The following is a 20,671-nucleotide window of genomic DNA, read 5'->3' as shown; positions in this document are numbered from 1 at the left end:
TTCTAAAAACGCGTTCAATACATTTTATGATTTAAATTTGACCCGACCAGATTAAAACAGGCCATGGCTAATGCGATTTTAAGACACGCCCCATACAGTCTAGTATTAGTTTCTAAGGAAGGTACGGAGCGGGAGGGGTGGAATCTAGAAATTGATGTTTAATCCCTCGTGATTTCTGTGCTATGCAGTTATTTTGAAAGTAAAGAGTAACATTAAATCCGAAAATTGGAAGAATTTATTCCGTACAGGAGGACCGCCCCTTTCTCATCCCCAGCCTCCACCTCATGGTAGTAGAAATAACAGAAGATGCTTATTCAATCGAAAATTGAGAGCTTTAGTCCTTTTTCAGAAGTCGAAAATGATTGGAAACCAGTTAGCACGGTCAAATATGGTTTTCTGAGCGTAGGTCCTTTGAATTGTAAACGAATGATTTAGCTACCCATTTAACTGACCGTATGTATATCAACAAGCACATATGATGTGATTTTACACCACTTTCTAATGCTTTAATGAAAGAAAGGTTAAGATGGCTAGGACACATTACAGATGAAGGATGGCAGATTGTCACCGCTTGTTCTATTTGGTCATCCAATTGAGGCCAAATCGAAAGCACCTCGTCCCCAAATGGGGTTATTAAGAAGGAATACGAAGAAAAGTGGAACTTCACGGGAGTGGGTACCGAGTGATGAAGCTTTAGATTGGTGAAGGGAGAAGGAGCTGTGTTGGCCTCAGAAGCCTTGGTGCAACAGTGAATTACCAGTAATAGCTATAATTGCAAAAATAGTGTTGATCATTCTTGATAAAATAATATTTATAATAACAACGATAATACAAAAATAATATTATGGCTAAAAACCTCAAAATTACAATCCAACAGCTAAATTCTAGTATTGACTATTCTTGTCATGACTAAGGTCAAAAACATATTTTATATAAAAATAATAAGGCTCTAAGATTTTGAGACCTTCGAATGCAGCCAATAAACGTCTATACATCATTGTAGGCTGTAAGGCCTTATTCCTTAGTTGTGCAATATTTTCATTGGTGTAAAGCAACTTATTTCTTCACTTGACAGAGAAGTAAAGAATGATGAAGATTTCCCTCACGTCTCTAATAGACTAACCTAATTCCTCATTATAAATTAATTGTAAAGATTTTAATAAGGAGTGGTCCTTGATAGAGTATGTTTTTCAAAAGATATTCCGTATTTAGATTAAAAGTAGGATCCTTCAGCTTGGGAGCCCCTCTGGTTGCAGCGTGTTACAGCCAAAACTGTAATACAGCCTTTTCTAAGTTGGAACCCGGGTGGGTTTTCTTATATGGCGTTATAAAATTCAGTGCTAAAAAAAAACTTAATGTATTTAATGGTACAGATTGCAACAAAGTATACTATTTTATAGCCTTTTAATACATGAAAATCCTTTCATTCAATTGGCAACTTAAAATAAATCCAGAAATATTGAACTTACTGTCCAGCTACAGGATTTTGTCGATTGCCCATTCTCTTCAAATGCTACTTCAAAGCCAAACTCTCCTTTATATATTGGTGAATAGTAATGGGACACTTGAGAATTGTGACTCACTCTTAAAGGCGCAACAGCCGGAGCCAAATCTAGCGAGTCATTCTGAAACATTTTAACAGAAATTCAACAGAAAAAAGAGTAAATTTAGCATTTTCCAATACCAAGAATAAGTTTCTTTTTCTGTGAACGTTCTGAATAAATATTAATTCGAAAACTACAACCACCATAAATTAATTTTTCCGAAATGTTTAAGGCTCAAAATCCACAGCATTGGCATGCGTAATTTGATATTTTTTTTTCTTTTTTTTGCCACAATGAAAGGAAAGCATTCACCTTCACTCAGACTTGACGACATGTTCATGACATACTCATGACAAACAAGAGCTAAGAGCTCATATGGCACTTGTGACGAGGCGAGAAGAGCTAAGAGCCAAGAGATCATATGGTATGAGCTCTAACAAAATTCTATGAATCATTAGATTGATTTAAAAAGGAAAATAAGAGGCTTAATACCGGTCAGGATTTAAAATAAGAGCTCTGAGTCACGATGTCCTTCTAAATATCAAAATTCATTAAGATCCGATCACCCACTCGTAAGTTATAAATACCTAATTTTTTCTAGTTTTTCCTCTCCCTTATAGCCCCCCAGATGGTCGAATCTGGGAAAACGACTTTATCAAGTCAAATTGTGCAGCTCCCTGACACGCCTACCAATTTTCATCGTCCTAGCACGTCCAGAAGCACCAAATTCGCCAAATCACTGAACCCCTCCCCCCAACTCCCCCAAAGAGAGCTAATCCAGTACGGTTACGTCAATCACGTATCAAGGACATTTGTTTATTCTATCCACCAAGCTTCATCCCGATTCCTCCACTCCAAGTGTTTTCCAAGATTCCCCCCTCCAACTCCCCCCAATGTCAAAAGATCTGGTCGGGATTTGAAATAAGAGCTCTGAGACATTAATTCCTTCTAAAAATCAAATTTCATTAAGATCCGATCATCTATACGTAAGACAAAAATACCCCAATTTTCACGTTTTCCAAGAATTCCGGTTTCCCCCTCCAACTCCCCCCAATGTCACAGGATCTGGTCGGAATTTAAAATTAGAACTTTAAAGCACAAGATCCTTCTAAATATCAAATTTCATTAAGATCTGGTCACCCTTTCGTAAGTTACAAATACCTCAATTTTCAAAATTACCCCCCTCCGCCCAATTCCACCAAAGAGAGCAAATCCGGTCCGGTTATGTCAGTCGCGTATCTTAGACAGGTTTCTTTTCTTCCCATCTAGTTTCATCCTGATCTCACCGCTTTAAGTATTTTCTAAGATTTCCGGTCCCCCCAACTGCCATCCCCCAATTACGATTGATCCGGTTGAGATTTAAAATAAGAGACCTGAGTTACGAGGTCCTTCCAAATATGAAGTTTCATGAAGATCCGATCACTCCTTCGTAAGTTAAAAATACGTCATTTTTTCCTATTTTTCAGAATTAACCCCCTCCCCCAATAGAGCGGATCCGTTCCAATTATGTAAATCATGTATGTAAGACTTCTGCTTATTTTTCCCACCAAGTTTCATCCCGATCCCTCCAATCTAAGCGTTTCCATGATTTTAGGTTCCCCCCACCCCAAACTTCCCCCAATGTCACCAGATCCGGTCAGGATTTAAAATAAGAGCTTTGAGACACGATATCCTTCTACATATCAAATTTCATTGAGATCCGATCACCTGTTCGTAAGTTAAAAATGCCTCATTTTTTCTAATTATTCAGAATTAACCCCTCCCCAATTACCCCAAAGAGAGCGGATCCGTTCCGGTTATGTCAGTCATGTATCTAGGACTTGTGCTTATTTTTCCCACTATGTTTCATCCCGATCCCTCCACTCTAAGTGTTTTCCAAGTTTTAGGTTCCCTCCTCCCGACCCCCCCCCCCCAATGTCACCAGACCCGGTCGGGTTTAAAATAAGAGCTCTGAGACAAGATATCCTTCTAAATATCAAATTTCATTGAGATCCGATCACCCGTTCGTAAGTTAAAAATACCTCATTTTTTCTAATTTTTCAGAATCACCCCCCGCAACTACCCCAAAGAGAGCGAATCCGTTCCGATTATGTCAATCATGTATCTGGGACTTGTGCTTATTTTTCCCAGTCAAGTTTCATCCCGATCCCTCCACTCTAAGTGTTTTCCAAGATTTTAGGTTTCCCCCCTCCAACTCCCCCCAATGTCATCAGATCCGATCGGGATTTAAAATAAGAGCTCTGAGCCACTATATCATTCCAAACATTAAATTTCATTAAGATCCCATCACCGCTCATAAGTTAAAAATACTTCATTTTTTCAATTTTTTCCGAATTAACCGGTCCCCACTCCCCCCCCCCCAAGATGGTCAAGTCGGGAAAACGACTATTTCTAATTTAATCTGGTCCAGTCCCTGATACGCTTGCCAAATTTCATCGTCCTAGCTTACCTGGAAGTGCCTAAAGTAGCAAAACCGGGACCGACAGACAGACCGACAGACCGACATAATTTGCGATTGCTATATGTCTCTTGGTTAATGTCAAGTGCCATAAAAACCATCAGTCTTAAAATATATGCTGTAAATTACAATATTTAACTGTGGACTTTTTTTGCATTGAATTTCCATGATAACAAACTGCGCACAACTTTACTGACCAAAGCAAAGGTAGCTAGACTCTTAATTTTGAACTTTTGCTACAAATGAAAACCGATTCCACAAAAGACAACTATTTACAGAAAAGGAAACAATAGAATCAGTCAGATATTAATCAATACAATGCATAATGTATATATTTTCCACGATTTAATAAACAGGAAACAGAGAAATCTAATAACTAAATTAAGGAACAATTAAATTGTTCTCAGACGAACTAGTAAGGAGTAAGGAGAGACCCGGCTCAATAGTAAACGAAACTCTAAAAAACGGAATTTTGATGCTAAAATATACATCAAAAGAATCAAATTTTCATGCTGTTTTTAAATATGTAAGTTTCATCAAATTTAGTCTTTGTCATCAAAAGTTACGAGCCTGAAAAAATTTGCCTTATTTTAGAAAATAGGGGAAAACACCCCTAAAAGTCACAGAATCTTAACGAAAAACAAACCATCGCATTCGGCGTATCAGAGAACCCTACAGCAAAATTTTCAAGCTCCTATCTAAAAAAATGTGGAAGTTCGTATTTTTTTGCCAGAAGACAAATCATGGGTGCGTGTTTATTTGTTTGTTTGTTTTTTTCTTTTCCCCAGGGATCATCGTATCGACCAAGTGGTCCTAGAATGTCGCAAGAGGACTCATTCTAACGGAAATGAAAAGTCCTAGCACCCTTTTTAAGTGAGCAAAAAAATTGGAGGGCACCTAGGCCCCCTCCCACGCTCATTTTTTCTCCAAAGTCAACAGATCAAAATTTTGAGATAGCCATTTTGTTCCGCATAGTCAAAAACCATAATAACTATGTCTTTGGGAATGACTTACTCCCCCACAGTCCCTGAGGGAGGGGCTGCAAGTTACAAACTTCGACCAGTGTTTACATATAATAATGGTTATTGGGAAGTGTAGAGTCGTTTTCAGGGGATTTTTTTTTTGGTTTTGGGGGTGGGTTGAGGGGAGGGGGCTATGTGGGAGGATCTTTCCTTGGATAAATATGTCATGGGGGAACAGAAATACAATGAAAAGGGCGCAGGATTTTCTAAAATTACTATAAAAAAAACAATGAAAAAATAAACATGGAAAAGTTTTTTTCAATTGAAAGTAAAGAGTAGAACAGAGATTATTACGCATATGAGGGGTTCTAAAAATACTTTAGCATGAAGAGCGAGGTATTTAGGAGGAGATAAATACCTCGCTCTTTATGCTATAGTATTTTTAAGAATTTCAACTATTTATTCTACGGCCTTTCTGATTCAGGGGTCATTCTTAAAGAATTGGGACAAAACTTACGATTTAGTGTAAAGAACGAGGTATTAACGAGGGTACAAACCCCCTCATATACATAATAAAAATTAAAGAATATAAAAGTTTGTTAAGTAAGTTAATTCTTAAGTTACGTATATGTTTTACTAATAAAAAAATTCGTTAAAAATTAAAATTTATAGTTGCCTTTTTATGTAACCGGAAAATTGCATGGCAACTAGGCCTCCTTCCCCATCCCTTATTTCTCAAAATCGTCTGATCAAAACTAAGAGAAAGCCATTTAGCCAAAAAAGGAATTAATATGCAAATTTCATTTTAATAATTTATGTGTGGAGAGCCAAAATCAAACATGCATTAATTCAAAAACGTTCAGAAATTACATAAAAAAAACTAGTTTTTTTAACTGAAAGTAAGAAGCGACATTAAAATTTAAAACGAACAGAAATCACTCCATATATGAAATGGGTTGTCCCCTTCGCAATCCCTCACTCTTTACGCTAAAGTTTGACTCTTTGCCACAATTCTGCTTCTTAAAACAATTAAAAGCTTTAGCGTAAAGAGCGAGGGATTGCGGAGGGGACAACCCATTTCATATACGGAGTAATTTCTGTTCGTTTTAAGTTTTAATGTCGCTCCTTACTTTGAGTTAAAAAAACTAGTTTTTTTTTATGTAATCAGAAACCAGATCAGAAACAACTTTTAATTCAGTTTGCCAAAATCTCAAAATCGCTTTAGAAACGACATACATGACTAAAAGGACCCGCCTACAATTGTAAACAGAGAACACATACATGCAAAGCATCACTGAAATTAGTCCAAACTTACCCTTGTGAAAGTTGGAGCAATTTAGTCTTAAAAACAAACCATTTGATGGCATATTTCCTGTCAAAATAAAATTGTGTTAAATACCAAACTTAAACTTTAGGAAGTTGCAGTTTGAAGCTGTTAAGTTATGAGGGCATACTGTTACAACTTGAATTTTAACCAAAATAAATGAAACTGCTAATATTTAGCGTAACGAAAAAAAATTTAACCTGATAAATCTTAGATGTCAGATAAGAAAATCCTCCAATATTACGAAAGAAAATCATGGGAAGCAGATTGAACCATATCTCCTGACTAATGCTCCGAAACGGTAGGTATTATTTGAAATCTTTCACTAGTCAAGGTGTATGTTTCCCGACCTTTACATCAGTCTCCAAATGTCTTTTTAAATAGCATCTACCCATGCTCATGCCTCATTTAATTGGATCTCTTTTCCTGGCATTAGCCTCGTGAACAAGCCTTAAAACTTATCTTTTTTAATTATGTACTGTGATGTCACAACAGCTGGGCTATGAAGAATCATGTACAACTATTTTGACATTGAGCCTTATTAATTCCACAAGCAACTTCCTAGAAAAACTCAAACAAAGGGTGTTGATTGAAAGTTAGCAATGGTTTTGTTTTTGCTTGTGTCGCAACAGCTCTGCTGGGAAGCAGCAGATCATGTACATCTATTTTGACATTGAGCCTTATTAATTCCATAAGCAACTTTTTGGAAAAACTCAAACAATATTCTTTTTTATCCATATCTATAGTTAGGCTACATAAAAAAAACGTAGCTTTTATGGTTTTATTCTGACAAGACATAATTCCTGACTTTGATTTAAATTCTGACATGTGGCAGCTCTGAAATATGATACAGAACGTAAGCAATTTGCTAAATTTATCACTTTAAAACTGACCATAAACAGCCCCCAACCCCTCAAAATTAAGCAACTAAAACTAAATAGTTCATAGTAAGCAGTATTCATGCAAAGTGATCCAACCTTAGAGATATATTAGAAGATTTTTCCATATAGGGATAAGGGGGGGGGGGGTAGGCCTCATATATTCGTTTTACACTGAAGCTTGCATAGGGAAGGGTCTCTTGGGAACAACTTTGGAAAAATTTGCTCATAAACGTATTGAAATTACCAATAGAGAACCATCTCTTTTTCTAGGGGTAATGGAGGGAAAACATAAAACTTTGCTTTATACAATGTTTTATGGATTGAACGGCCATTTTCTATTGATCCAAGCCGAAAAGACTGAACATGATATCACGAACAGCAAATTGTATTATTCAATATGTCATTCCCCCCTAGTCAAGATCAGAGGCCGAAGTGAAAAAATATCTCAACTTCAGAGGTACAAGGGGGGAAGGACTCAATTTTACTCATACCGATATCTGTGTGCTAGAAACATCTTTCGCATGTGTAACAACAAATAATAATATTTAGTAGAAACGAGATAAGTCACATACACTTTGACAAAATATTGGTAAGAACTAAGAACTGCACAGCCTCCATTCCTGGGCAATAACGAGTCTTTAATATCTATATTACACTCACACAACTGCACTGAAGCCTGGCAAAATACCAGCTCCACCAAAGTAGTTCTAAGAAAGCTGCAAAGTCGCCTTGCAACAAAGGTAGTGATTCATGCTTAATGTCTTATGCAGCTACAGATTTTTTTTATTAAAGAAATGAAATGATCGTCCACATTCTTCAAATCAATACCATGTTGCCCTTTAGATCTTTAAATTCAAGACATATGAAAACAATTTAATTAAAATTTTAAAACAGTGATTTTGGATGTGCTAATAAGTATATTTTTCTGAATATCAAAACATTTTCCCTCCAAAAACCATGGCTTCACATTTTTTTGTATATTTGTAGGTCTAAATCTAGTTCATAGAAAATAACTTAGCTAAGTGGTAGCAAATATAAGTGAAGGTACATGCAAAGAAGACAAATATTTTGGAGAACTGAATATTAATGTAGCTGATAAAATGCATAGCTTTTATAAGAAGAAGAACCTAAATTTCTCTACTGTGAGAGTGTCATAACTTAAATGTAAAGGTTACAGGAAAAATGTATAAAGTGGAAAAACAAAAATATGAGGTATTTTGCCTCATCCTTGAAATATACACAAGCAGGGAATCTAAGCACTGTTACCACTTTGGCTACCTGTAGTAAAAGCTATCTGTAGTATGACTAAATATAGGACAGAAACAATAGTAATCAAAAGAAAAAAAGGAGGACATGCTTAACATGCCTGACACAAATTGCTTAGGAACAATCTTAAACACAAGGCCTCAAAACAAGATGTAAAGCAAAATACTTTGTGCATGGGATGGAGGAATTTTCATCTGTGTTTGCCGTGTACGAAGTTACAACATTGTAATAGTAGTAGAAGTAATAACTGATCTGAATTTACTTCCTTTTTAACTAATAAAGCACTTACATTATTTGTAGAATCCTGGAAAGCTGTCAAAGCTAGATTTGGATTTGATGATATTAGTTCAAAAATATCATTGATTTCTCCTCCTTGTTCCCTGAAATAATAATAATAATAAAAAAAAAAACATATCAAGCTACAAGAAAACCAACTTTCTAGAATTATCAAATAACACAAGAGTAAAATACTGTTATGGGAGGGATATAGACTAAGGTCTAAATGAATCTACCAACATTTAACCATCCAGCACTAATTTACCTCAAACTCAATAACAAATACCATAAATAAGATGAAAGGATGGTAATATCTAATTTTCGAAAGCATAAATAAGTGAAATTTGTAATGCATCATGTTAATGTGTAATTTGTATCGTTAATGTGTTCGTTTTTTTTATTTGACTGGCCAGTTGGATTCATTGCTGTATGTGTTTTATAATGTATTTATGTTTTTACTTGTACCCTCATTTTTATTCATTTTACTTGTTTTACTCACATTTTACTTATGTACTTATGTTTTTGTACTTAAGTACTCATTTTCATTCATTTTATTCATTGTACTCATTTTATATGACCAACCAGTTTGGTTCATCACTGTAGGCAGTGTTTTAATATTTCACTTATATATCTGTGTTTCTTTATTTTTGTATACTATGTAGGCTAGCTGACTGAAGGCAACAAGTTTGGCAGTATAAGAGTTTGCTTTATAATAAAATATTATCCTATTCTAATATACTTCGAGCCTTTTGGAGTCATTGGCTTAGCAAAGAGCAATTCTTGTGTCATATTTTTCCAAGACATTTTTTATGGAAGGAGTGATTGTAAAAATTAGGGAGAGAGCTAATTCAAGGGGTAAGCACAAGGGAGGTGTTGTCAGAAACTTACATTTACTTTCTCAGAAGACAAGCTCCATTGGACATTAATTGATCATTTAAATGTAGATGAGAAATATTTTTAACAAGCAGTGCTAATAGTTGTTTGGCCCCAAAGACTCAGCTTGTTGGTAGAAAGTACTTAAGGGTGAGGTTTTCTTGTGGAAAAAGTTCAACAGGAGGAAATTGAGCTTGACTTTTCTTGTTTTAAGTATTATGTTTTCCTTTATTTGTAAATTTTGGGGCAAGATTTTCCTTGGAGGCAAGTTTTCCTATAATGTAGTATCAGTATTTTCTCAAAGTGTCAGAGACATCAAAATAAAACATTTTTTGTCTCTTTGGATCCATCTTTGGTCTATTTGTATCAGAAAAAAAACAAAACAATTTTATATGCTTTTTCTTTTGCATGTTTTAAAATATAAAGTTTTGAGGACAGAGCCAAATTTTAGTCGGTGGTGGCAAGCCAAATCGCAGGAACAAATTGGAACTAGTTTGACAACTCGCTTGATCATTAAACCTCAAACAATAACAATTTGTTGGTTCCTAAAGACAATTCTACCTTCAATGAAAAGCCAAAACGTTTTAAGTAGTTTGATGCCATATGTTTTAACTTATTTTTCCCTTATAGATTGATTTTTTAAGCTTCATACCAGCTATTTCTAAACACTGCATAGAGACATCTATTTCGTTAGAAAATTTAATTCTGATTTTTTTTTTATTTCTAAGATACATTTTTTTGTGTAGATTACCACTTACCCAGTTCTATCTACCATTTAACTTAGCCAATAATCTATTTTTTTAAACTGTCCTTGGTGCTTTAAAAGTGGAAATAGATTTACTTTTGACATTTCTCTTTTTTTCTTTATTTCTATCTTGTGCAGTCAGATATATTGTTTTTCCAAATGGATAGCCACATGATTTGAAACTATTTGTGTCTGCAAAAACCAAGAGGACATTGACTTGTATACAAAGTTCCATTTCAATGATAGAGCTATTAATTCAATTCAACCAAAAAAATATTTTGCCTTATCCCCCCCCCCAAGTATTGTCAGAAGAATTTCATTTTCTTGATCAAAAATAGGGGAATGCATTACTTTTCACACAGGCTAAAAGAAAGAGATATTGTTAAATGATTGAAGTTTCAGATAATTCCAGGATTGGACACTTGTCTATTCCCTAAAGTTTCCTTCACTGATCTGCTACTTTTGTTAAAATGTAAACTTTGTCCAGGTATAATTGCTTACTCTAAGCAATGGAATCTCCATCCCTTCATTCTAACTATTTTCATGCTTTAAAGTTTAGTGACTATGTGAATGGGGAGTGACATATCCCTTGTTTATCAGGGTATATCCCAGGGGGAAGGTGGCATCACATCTGTATTGTCCTGGTCCCATGTTCTGCTGACAATGGTGTCCAGAATGTTTATTAATCAACCAGTGTGGTGCCCAGTACTTGACTTTCTAGGTCAGACTTGTAATGCTGGGAATGTTAATTGGAATTTTTGAAAATTAGAAGATTCTTTAACTAAAGAAAATACTTTAGGTATTTGCAAATGCTTGATCTATTTCTACAGATAGGCAGAAGGCATCAAATAACTGTCTGGATATTTTGAAAACCCTCAAAATTGTATCAAGAAAAGTGGTACTACCATGATTTGTGGTTTATGAGCTGAAAAAGTGTCCTTTATAACAGAGAAAGTTAGTTCCATGTTGTCCTGTAAAGCCAATGAAATGTGCAAAAAACTAGATAATTTTGTTCAGTTGCATAACAGCCCTTCGCCTGTCCAGCCCCTGAAGCCTTCTTACTCAGTTGTTTCGAAAAATCCACCTAACAATTGAATGACCATAAGGAGCAGATAGATTACATAAAGTCTTTGTGGTAACTCATTGTCAGTGACCTGACTACAGCAACTAACATAGCAGAGGCTATTAAATCAGAAAAACCCAGTTTTATAAGTTGGGGTTCTTGCACCATGATGACCTGACTACTGCCATCTTGCACTCTGTTGGGGTTCAAAAAATGAATAGATGAAAATTGATGACTATGTACCCTTGCCTGCTTGGTACTTCAACTGTCAGACTTATGGACATATACCTGCAGTCTGTAAAGCTCCTATTTGCTGCTTCTGTTGTATACAAAAGGGTCATTTGAGTAACCACAACTCCCTTTGCCAAAATAGTGTCATATGTGCACTATGCTCCAAAACTGATCATCCATGTTAGTTTTAAATCTTGTGTAGCACACAAGCTTTTGCGTCTCAGAAAATGACTAAAATGACTCAGAATAACACTGGAATATAAATGAAGGTGTTTTTATCAATCTGAAGTTCCAAACAATACAAACACAATGTGGAGTGAATGAATTTGCATATGCACCTGCTAACTATGAACAGTCTTAATCTACTAAACATTTGATACTTCTGTTACTCACTCCCATGCTGCCAAACACTCTGATGTGAGTTAACCTAGCAGTAGCACTGCCATTCTTGTGCAGAACCAACTATTACCAGAATCCTTTTGGGACTTTGAGTATTTTATAGCAGTCGAAAATACACATCCTTTACTCTGGAAAAACAACATTCTGCTAATAAATTTCTATTGGATGTAGTTTATTTTTTATGTTGGTAAGTTTACACTTGGTAGGGCTAGGGTTGGATTCACCTTTGCTGTTTTTTTCTCTTGAAGAGAAGTCAAATATCCAGCACCATTAACCTTTCACTCTAATGAACTAACATCATGTTCAAACAATCCTAATAAGGGGTTTAATGCCACAATTGCCTCTCACTCAATTGGACTTTGTGTCTTGGCTTTTTTTACAATTAGCCATGACTTGATGCCCTTAGCTATTTGATTTTGATTCCATCTAGTTGGCAAACAACATTGCCCCAGAAACTCGTTTGTGAACCATCTAGTTGGCAAGTGACTTTTCCCCAGAAAAATTTGTATTAACCAACTAGCTGGAAAAAGAGGTTGCCTCAGAAACTCTTCTGTAAATCAACTAACTGACAAACAACATTGCCCTAGAAATTCCTGTTAACCATCTAGCTGGGAAGTAACTTTTCCCCAGAAAAATTTTCATTAACCAACTAGCTGATGACAGGAATACTTAACTTTTTTTTGCTGCTTTTAAGTTAGAAATATAAAGTTTTGAAAGAGAGGCTATCCTTAGCCACTTCTATTGGAAGTGTAATGCTTTTCGTCACTCAGTTTGCTGTGACTGAAGACTGTACTAGCCCAATGGTCAACTGCCTGGAGCGAATCTTTCTCGAGGGTCCTTAATGCTTGTTAAGGCAAGACCGCCAGTTTCAAAACACCCATTACTAGCAGCCACAGACGTAATATCCACAACACCACAGTTGATCCTGAATGCCTAGGCAAGTATGCGCTGGTCCTGACCAAGTCCAAACTAAGGAAATCCAAGGTTCTCTTTCAACTACTGTAGTAACTGAAAATGCAGGGCAAGCACAAGACAACCAATAACACTTATAAAAAACGCCTAACAAAACCTAAAACTTAAACCAACCTCACTTAAGACTTATGCTATATCTTTTTGATTGCAGTATAGTTAGATGACAAATATCTTAACAACAAGAGCCAAGGCTAGAAAACTTTACTTTTTATACTTTCCCAAAAAAATACATTTTTCCAGCCAGCAACTTTTCTGCGATTAACTGACGTGTGCCAAACCAGCTAAAACTTGATAAAGATTTTCGAATGGGATTTAATTGGATTTTTGAAAAGGAATATTTTTTAACATTTAATCAACAATATGTTTATATTCATTTAGTTATACTTCTTACAATACTCCCCCCTCCTCTATATGGAAAAGACGTCCTTGTCTTTTAGTCTAAGTATCAGTATTATTTTATAGTATTCCAAATTTCAGATCACTTGGCAATCAGGAACCCCTTTCCTGTCATGTCAAACCTAACTAATCCTTGCAAATCAAGAGATACCAGCAAATGATATAAAATTTGTGACTAGGGCAAAATTGGCCTGCCCATTTTTGTAAGCATAAGTGATGTCATCCTTAGAAAGATCAAACAAGTATTTCACCTCCCAGATGTCTGGAATTAGAGTTTTTGAAATTCAGATTTTACTCAACACATATTATAATGAAATTGTACATGCACCATGCATTGCTGAAAAGATAACCCACATTGAGTGTGGGTTGATGCAAGGCCAGCAACCTGGAACATGCCAAGTCAAAATTTTGGTTTCATATTTGGAAGTGTCAAATGTATCATAGAATTCAGTCTGGCTCAAATAGGCTAAATTTTCAGGTGTTTTCATATCAGTTACTTAATTCAAGTGACTTGGTTCCCTCTCCCCTCTTTGCAGGTACTGTAATTAAAAAAATAAAACAACTGACCATTGCCTATTTGAATCTAATATGCTGACATCTGCATAGTATACTCTGCAATGTAAACTGTTAAAGTAATTCAAACACCACAAAATATCACTATCAGCTAAGAGTCTATCTGACTATACCTGCACACAGAGCTCAGAACTCAAGGTTTATCCTCTTATATTTCAACTCCTAGAATCAAAAGAATTATGGAAAGGAATCTGAATATATTCAGGATAAATAAGAAGCAACTAATTCAGTAGCTCTGTTCATCTCAGAGTGAATCAAAAGGAGAAGTGCTGAAAGTCTTGACTGAAAAGCCCTTGTTTGCTGAAACAGAAGAAGAAGGTTATGAAATATTTTCAATAGCCAATGTCCATTCAATGGCATGAGCCAAAGATCAAAACAAGTTTGAATAATCCATCAACATATAATATTTTTGAGTTAAGGTTAAGAATAGCAGCTATCTAGGAGGAGACAAGGCAGACAAGGCATTCAAAAAAAAAAAAAAAAAAAAAAAACAAAAAAAAAAAAAAAAAAAAAAAAAAAAAAAACAGAGTAAGCCATAGGCTTGTCTCTTTACAAAATGACAATAAACAACAAGAATTGGACAAGTGGGTATTGATTGGTACCACAACAACAAATAAACTCCATAGGCTGAAAAGATTACAAAAACACAATTTCTATGATCTTATTTGGGTTTTTGACAAATCACTCCTAGACCCCCCTCCATATAAATTAGTTGATACAATTCTAGTTTAGCTAATTTTTGAATTATCTGCCTCTGCTCCTTCTCTACCTAGAGGGTACTGACCTTTAAAACTCTTTGTGTTAGGCCTGTAAAAGTGAAACCTTACAAAACAGATCTTGTGCTTAAACAAAGTACAAGGAAACTGTTTTCAGCTTCACAACTTTGCTAAATCGCAATTTATGAGGTTTCAAAATCTACAGACACATCTCCTAAATTCAGAAAAAACATATTTTTATGCCTAAAATTATAGGCCTGCTTAAATGGCAGGGATTGTATTTTCAAGACTAAAACCAGAAAAAGAAAAATTGGAAAATTTTGTTTTGTCAAAATTCTGATATACCTGTTTAGCAGGCAAATTTCAGTAAAATTATAGCAGTTCATATTGTATATTCATATTTATTGGCTTACCAATAAAGTGAATATACCACTTGATGGTTTATGTATGTTCTTTATGAATATAATAATCACTTCTACCATAAATTCAAATTTAAGCACTTTTTGAGCTCTTAAAAATGAAAAATTTTTAATTACAGTATGAGTAATCACTTGTTTTTCACAAAATAATACTACATTTTCTAAGTGCCATCTTTTTCCATTGTTCTTGAATAAAGAATGCTACTTTTTCTCAACACTAAAATTATTTATAATAAGGTTAGTTTTGGATAGGCTAGGTTAAAAAGTGTCTAAATTTGAATTTACACTAGAAGCAATTATTATATTCATAAAGAACATGATACAAATGCATTGAGTGCTATATTCACTTTATTGGTAAGCCAGTTATATGAACTGCTATACTTTTGCCCAAATTTCTAAGACTCACAAATCAGAAGAGGACTAACATTGGAGTCTGGCAATACCTTCCCTGACTAGGGTAGAAGATCTATTTTTGGGAAAGGCCACTTTTTGTTGGTTTTCCAGGAAAATAGAGATGGGCTTTTGGACCACCCCTATTTTACAAGAGCATGATGCAAAATGTGCATAGTAGGTTAACAAGAGCCTAATCTTCTTGGTAAAATTTTGGTAAATTTATAGCAAACCATATAACTGGCTTCTGTATAAAGTGAATATACATCTCAATGCTTTTTTATGCTCTTTACAAATATAAAAATCGCTTCTGCCTTAAATTGATACTTAAGCACTTTTTTTAGCTCTTAAGAATGACAAACTTTCAAAAAATTATGACAGTTAATCAGTCAATATAAGACAGTCAATATAACTAACTTAATTGCTTCTACCACAAGTTCAAATTTAAGCACTTTTTAAGCTCTTAAAAATGACAAATTTTCAATTGAAGTGCAAGTTATCCATTGTCTCCAACAAAATAATACTATGTTTTCTCCATGCTGTTTTCAACAAAATAATGCTACATTTTTTCAGTGCAAAGAAGAAAACGCCATAACATTGGTAAAATTAATTAATCCAAATTAGTGTTGGAAAATCAGTGCTTATGGATTATATACCATTAAAAAATGGATTTATAATGAAAAAAAAACAAGTTTTTTTAAATGAAAAAGTTTGAGATCAATGTTTTAAAGTTTTGAAATATGTTTTTAGCCTTTTTTATACCCTGCATTTAGGTCATTTTTAAGAGCTCAAAAAGCACTTAAATCTGAATTTGAGGTAGAAGCAATTATTATATTTGTATATAGCATAAAAAGGCATCAAGTGGTATATTCACTTTATACAAAAGCCAGTTATATGGTTTGCTATAATTTTACCAACATTTTTACCAATAATTTATCAGCATAAATCTAAAATGTGGTCTCTGTTTTGACAAGCAATTGAAAACAAAAAATAGGCTATATTTAATATTTGTGATTTTAAGAATAAATGTTAAGCAATAAAAGTTATATATCTACAATTGGAATAAAATCAGCTTTCTGTTAATATATGAATAAAACTGAAACAATGAAAGGGTATATACAAACAAAATAGTACAATTGGTATTTCCAAAAAGCAGTCCTTGTAGGTAAGCCAATAAAGTAATAATTTCACTGTTTGATCTTAAACAATTTTAACAATAACCATATTGATGCATAGCTTGAATTTTTAGGTATTTATTGATATATACATTTCTTCTCAATTTCTCTCTAGTAACAAGGTGTGTGCGCTTTAGTTTTACACAATTTAGAGCAATTAGATATTAGTTTTTATGGCACTTGGTATTAACCAAGTGACATATAGCAATTGCAAGTTCTGTCAGTCTGTCTGTTGGTCCTGGTTTTGCTACTTTAGGCACTTCCAGGTAAGCTAGGACAATGAAATTTGGCAGGCACATCAGGGACCAGACAGATTAAATTAGAAATAGTCGTTTTCCCAATTTGACCATCTGGGTGGGGAGTGGGGGGCCTGTTCATTTGGAAAAATGAAGTATTTTTAACTTACAAATGGTTGATCAGATATTAATGAAATTTGATGTTTGGAAGGATATTGTGTCTCAGAGCTGTTATTTTAAATCCCAACCGGATCTGGTGACACTGGGGGGGGGGGGGAATTGGGAGGGGGAAACCTAAAATCTTGGAAAACACTTAGAGTGGAGGGATTGGGATGAAACTTCATGGAAAAAATAAGCACAATTCCTAGATACATGATTGACATAACCAGAACAGATTCGTTCTCTTTGGGGTAGTTGGGGGGGGGGTAATTCTGAAAAATTAGAAAAAATGAGATATTTTTAACTTATGAATGGGTGAAAGGATCTCAATAAAATTTGATATTCAGAAGGATATTGTATCTCAAAGCTCATATTTTAAATCTTGACCAGATCTGGTGACATTGGGGGGAGTTTGGGGAGGGGGAACCTAAAATTATGGAAAACACTTACATTGGAGGGATTGAGATGAAACTTGGTGGACAAAATAAGCAGAAGTCTTAGATACATGATTTACATCATTGGAATGGATCCACTCTATTGGGGGGGGGGGGTAATTATGAAAAATTAGAAAAAATGACATATCTTTAACTTACAACAGAATGATTGGATCTTCATGAAACTTCAAATTTAGAAGGACCTTGTAACTCAGATCTCTTATTTTAAATCTCAACCGGATCCAGCATCATTGGGGGGGGGGGAGAGGAACAAAATCTTAGAAAATACTTAAACAGAGAGATCATGATGAAACTGGATGGGAAGAATAAAAACCTGTCTAAGATACATGACTGACATAACTAGACCAGATCTGCTCTCTTTGGTGGAGTTGGGGGGGGGGGGGGTAATTTTGAAAATGAGGTATATGACCTCTTATTTCAAATACCAACCAGATCTTTTGACATTAGGGGGAGTTGGAGGGGGAAATCTTGGAAAACACTTGGATTGGAGGAATCAGGATGAAGCTTGGTGGATAGAATAAGCAAATGTCCTTGCTATGTGATTGACATAACCATACCAGATGTACTCTCTTTGGGGGAGTTGAGGAGAGAGGTTCAGTGATTTGGTGCTTCTGGATATGCTAGGACAATGAAAATTGGTAGGAGTGTCAGGGAGCTGCACAAATTGACTTGATAAAGTTGTTTTCCCAGATTCAACCATCTGGGTGGCTAAAGCAAGAGGAAAAATTAGAAAAAATTAGGTATTTATAACTTAAAAGTTGGTGATTGGATCTTAATGAATTTTTATATTTAGAAGGACATCATAACTCAGAGCTCTTATTTTAAATCCTGACCAGCATTAAGCCTCTGATTTTCCTTTAAATCAATCTATTGATCCTTAGAATTTTGTTAGAGCTCATACCATATGAGCTCTTGGCACTTAGCTTTTAACCTAATTTATTAATAACCCTTTCTCCAAGATAGCAAAGAGCAGCTAAACTAGAAATTTACCTATAAGAGTCATGCATTATCAAAAATGAAAAAACCCACAAGAATTAGCCAAAAAATAGCAAACTACCAAGATTTCTGTCTTAGTTCTGACATCTCTCCTTCTAGAGAGCCTAGAAGATAGATTGGATGGAATAGTCCTTGGAAAGTGGAGTATTGCACTAAATCACAGATAAAGATATAGGCTAGAGTTTTGACAGCAGAAAATGCACTTATGCCTCAATGAGGAGCCTCTGATGTTTGCACGTTTATTAACGTAGAAATAGAGGATACTAGGCTAAATAAGGGAACCATCAGGGCAGTGGAGAGCATTGTCAGGGTACAAACTATTAGGCTATAGCCTGTAGAAAAAGGAGTATTCTATAAATAAGGAATCTAGCCATGCTACTTTTAAATTAGCGAGATTTTTCCTTCATGGAGGCAGCAACTCAAGAGTAGTACAAATATAATTTAAAATTTGCATACATTTTGCAAGCTAGAAATCGGCATGTGCTATATTTAGATTCAATTATCCACCATGCAGCACGTGCACGTGAATGCCTACTGTTTAGTCACATAATTTTTAGGATGCAATTGCTTTTGATTTAAAATAAATTAGATATAAAAGAGATTCCCAATTCTTAATGCCATTATAGCTTGAAATTCATGAATAAATAAAAATATATTTTATTTTCGTTATATACGTAATTTCAGTTTCAATATCTGTAAAATAGGTAGCACTTTCCACATTCCTATCCCTTTTTTCATATTCATCATTTAGTCCCATCTTGCTGAAACCTCATAGTAGTCCTAGTGCTGATAATTTGAAATATATAGGGCTATCTTATTTTAGGATGAGTATTGACGCCTATGGACCGAGCTCTCAAACTTTGACATTTCTTGAGCTGGAAGAAAATGATGGACTTTTAGGTGCTGATACTCAAGGATCAGCTTTTGATTTTACTGATTTCACTATACCCTCCCAGTCTCAAAGTCAACATCAACAAAATGATGATGGAATTACAAAGAGAGAATTGGAAATTGCAACTGGCTCGAAATTGGTGAGTCGTAATGATTTCAATGTAATGATAAAGTTAAGTTCAGCTAATTGCAGATATTTTGCATTCTTTGAAAATGGTTGTGCTAGGGTAAGCTATTGAGTGAAACTTTTACAAATGAATTCTAACAGAAACCACCCTTTGACGAATAGAAACAATAGCATATAGGCTTATGCAAAAAGGTTCTATCTAATCTTCTTATAAATACAAATATTTTTGCTCTCTAGTTGGATATTTAGTCAATCCTGATAGCAATATTCAAATTTGTTAATTGTTTGACAAGATAATTTGCCCCAGAAAACTATTTGTTTTCCAACTAGTTGGCAAGCAGGCTAACTTTTCCACAGAAAATTTTTTATTAAACCAATTAGTTGATGAAAAACTGCCCTAGAAAACACTTCCTTTTCCAACTAGCTCTAAAAAGAGGTTGCCCCATAAACAATTCTGTTAACCATCTTGTTAGAACTTCTGTTAACCATCTAATTGGCAAGTAGCCTAACTTTTCCCCGTAAAAATTTTCATTGATCAACTAGCTGACAAGAAACTGCCCCAGAAAGAATTTCCTTTTCCAACTTGCTGGAAAAAGAGGTTGCCTCAGAAACAATTCTGTTAACCAACTAACTGACAAACAACATTGCCCCAGAAACCCCAAATTAATCAACTTAGCTGTGAAACCTCTTTAGACGCATCCTTTTCTCTAGAAAACATTTGGTTGGCTAATAAATTTCTGTTGGATATAGTTTACTTTCTATGTTGGTATGTTTACACTTGCTAGGGTTGGATCCACCTTGGCTGTTTTTTCTCTTGAAGAAAAGTCAGTAAAATTCTAGTTAATTGACTTCTTGCTATCTCAGGAAGGGTTTAGGTTAGGAAAATGAAACTTTCAGGGATGAATCTACAGACTAAAGTATGTCCCGGGAAGATATTTTGAAGCAACTACCTCCACTCCTTCTCCCTCTAGAGGGCCCTGACCTTTGATGACCTTTAAAAATATCTGTGTTATAAAAGTGAAACCTTGTAAAATAGATCTTCTGCTTAATTCAAGTACAACAAAATTGTTTTCAGCTCATAACTTTGCTCAATTCCATTTTATAAGGTTTTAAAGATGTGTAAATAGGGTAAAGCAACCAGTGC

The 20,671-nt window shown here is 34.8% G+C and overlaps 2 protein-coding genes across 2 annotated transcripts in view; one reads left to right on the top strand and one right to left on the bottom strand.

Annotated features, from left to right (window-relative positions):
- Positions 1-19,045, bottom strand: part of LOC136034530 (cellular tumor antigen p53-like) — a 46,969-nt gene extending 27,924 nt beyond the window's left edge. The window contains exons 1-3 of the mRNA XM_065715791.1: positions 18,966-19,045; positions 8,725-8,815; positions 1,470-1,625 (exon numbers count right to left, since the gene is read on the bottom strand). Of these exons, the coding sequence (XP_065571863.1) occupies positions 1,470-1,625; positions 8,725-8,815; positions 18,966-18,967 (249 nt within the window). The 5' untranslated portion in view covers positions 18,968-19,045. The remainder of the gene's footprint in view (positions 1-1,469; positions 1,626-8,724; positions 8,816-18,965) is intronic.
- A 212-nt stretch (positions 19,046-19,257) lies between these two features.
- Positions 19,258-20,671, top strand: part of LOC136031406 (regulator of nonsense transcripts 1-like) — a 90,594-nt gene continuing 89,180 nt past the window's right edge. The window contains exon 1 of the mRNA XM_065710954.1: positions 19,258-19,540. Within this exon, the coding sequence (XP_065567026.1) occupies positions 19,334-19,540 (207 nt within the window). The 5' untranslated portion in view covers positions 19,258-19,333. The remainder of the gene's footprint in view (positions 19,541-20,671) is intronic.

Source organism: Artemia franciscana, chromosome 1 (assembly GCF_032884065.1).
Source record: "Artemia franciscana chromosome 1, ASM3288406v1, whole genome shotgun sequence".
Classification (NCBI taxonomy): Eukaryota; Metazoa; Arthropoda; class Branchiopoda; order Anostraca; family Artemiidae; genus Artemia; species Artemia franciscana.
This window is presented reverse-complemented; position numbering and strand designations above follow the sequence as displayed.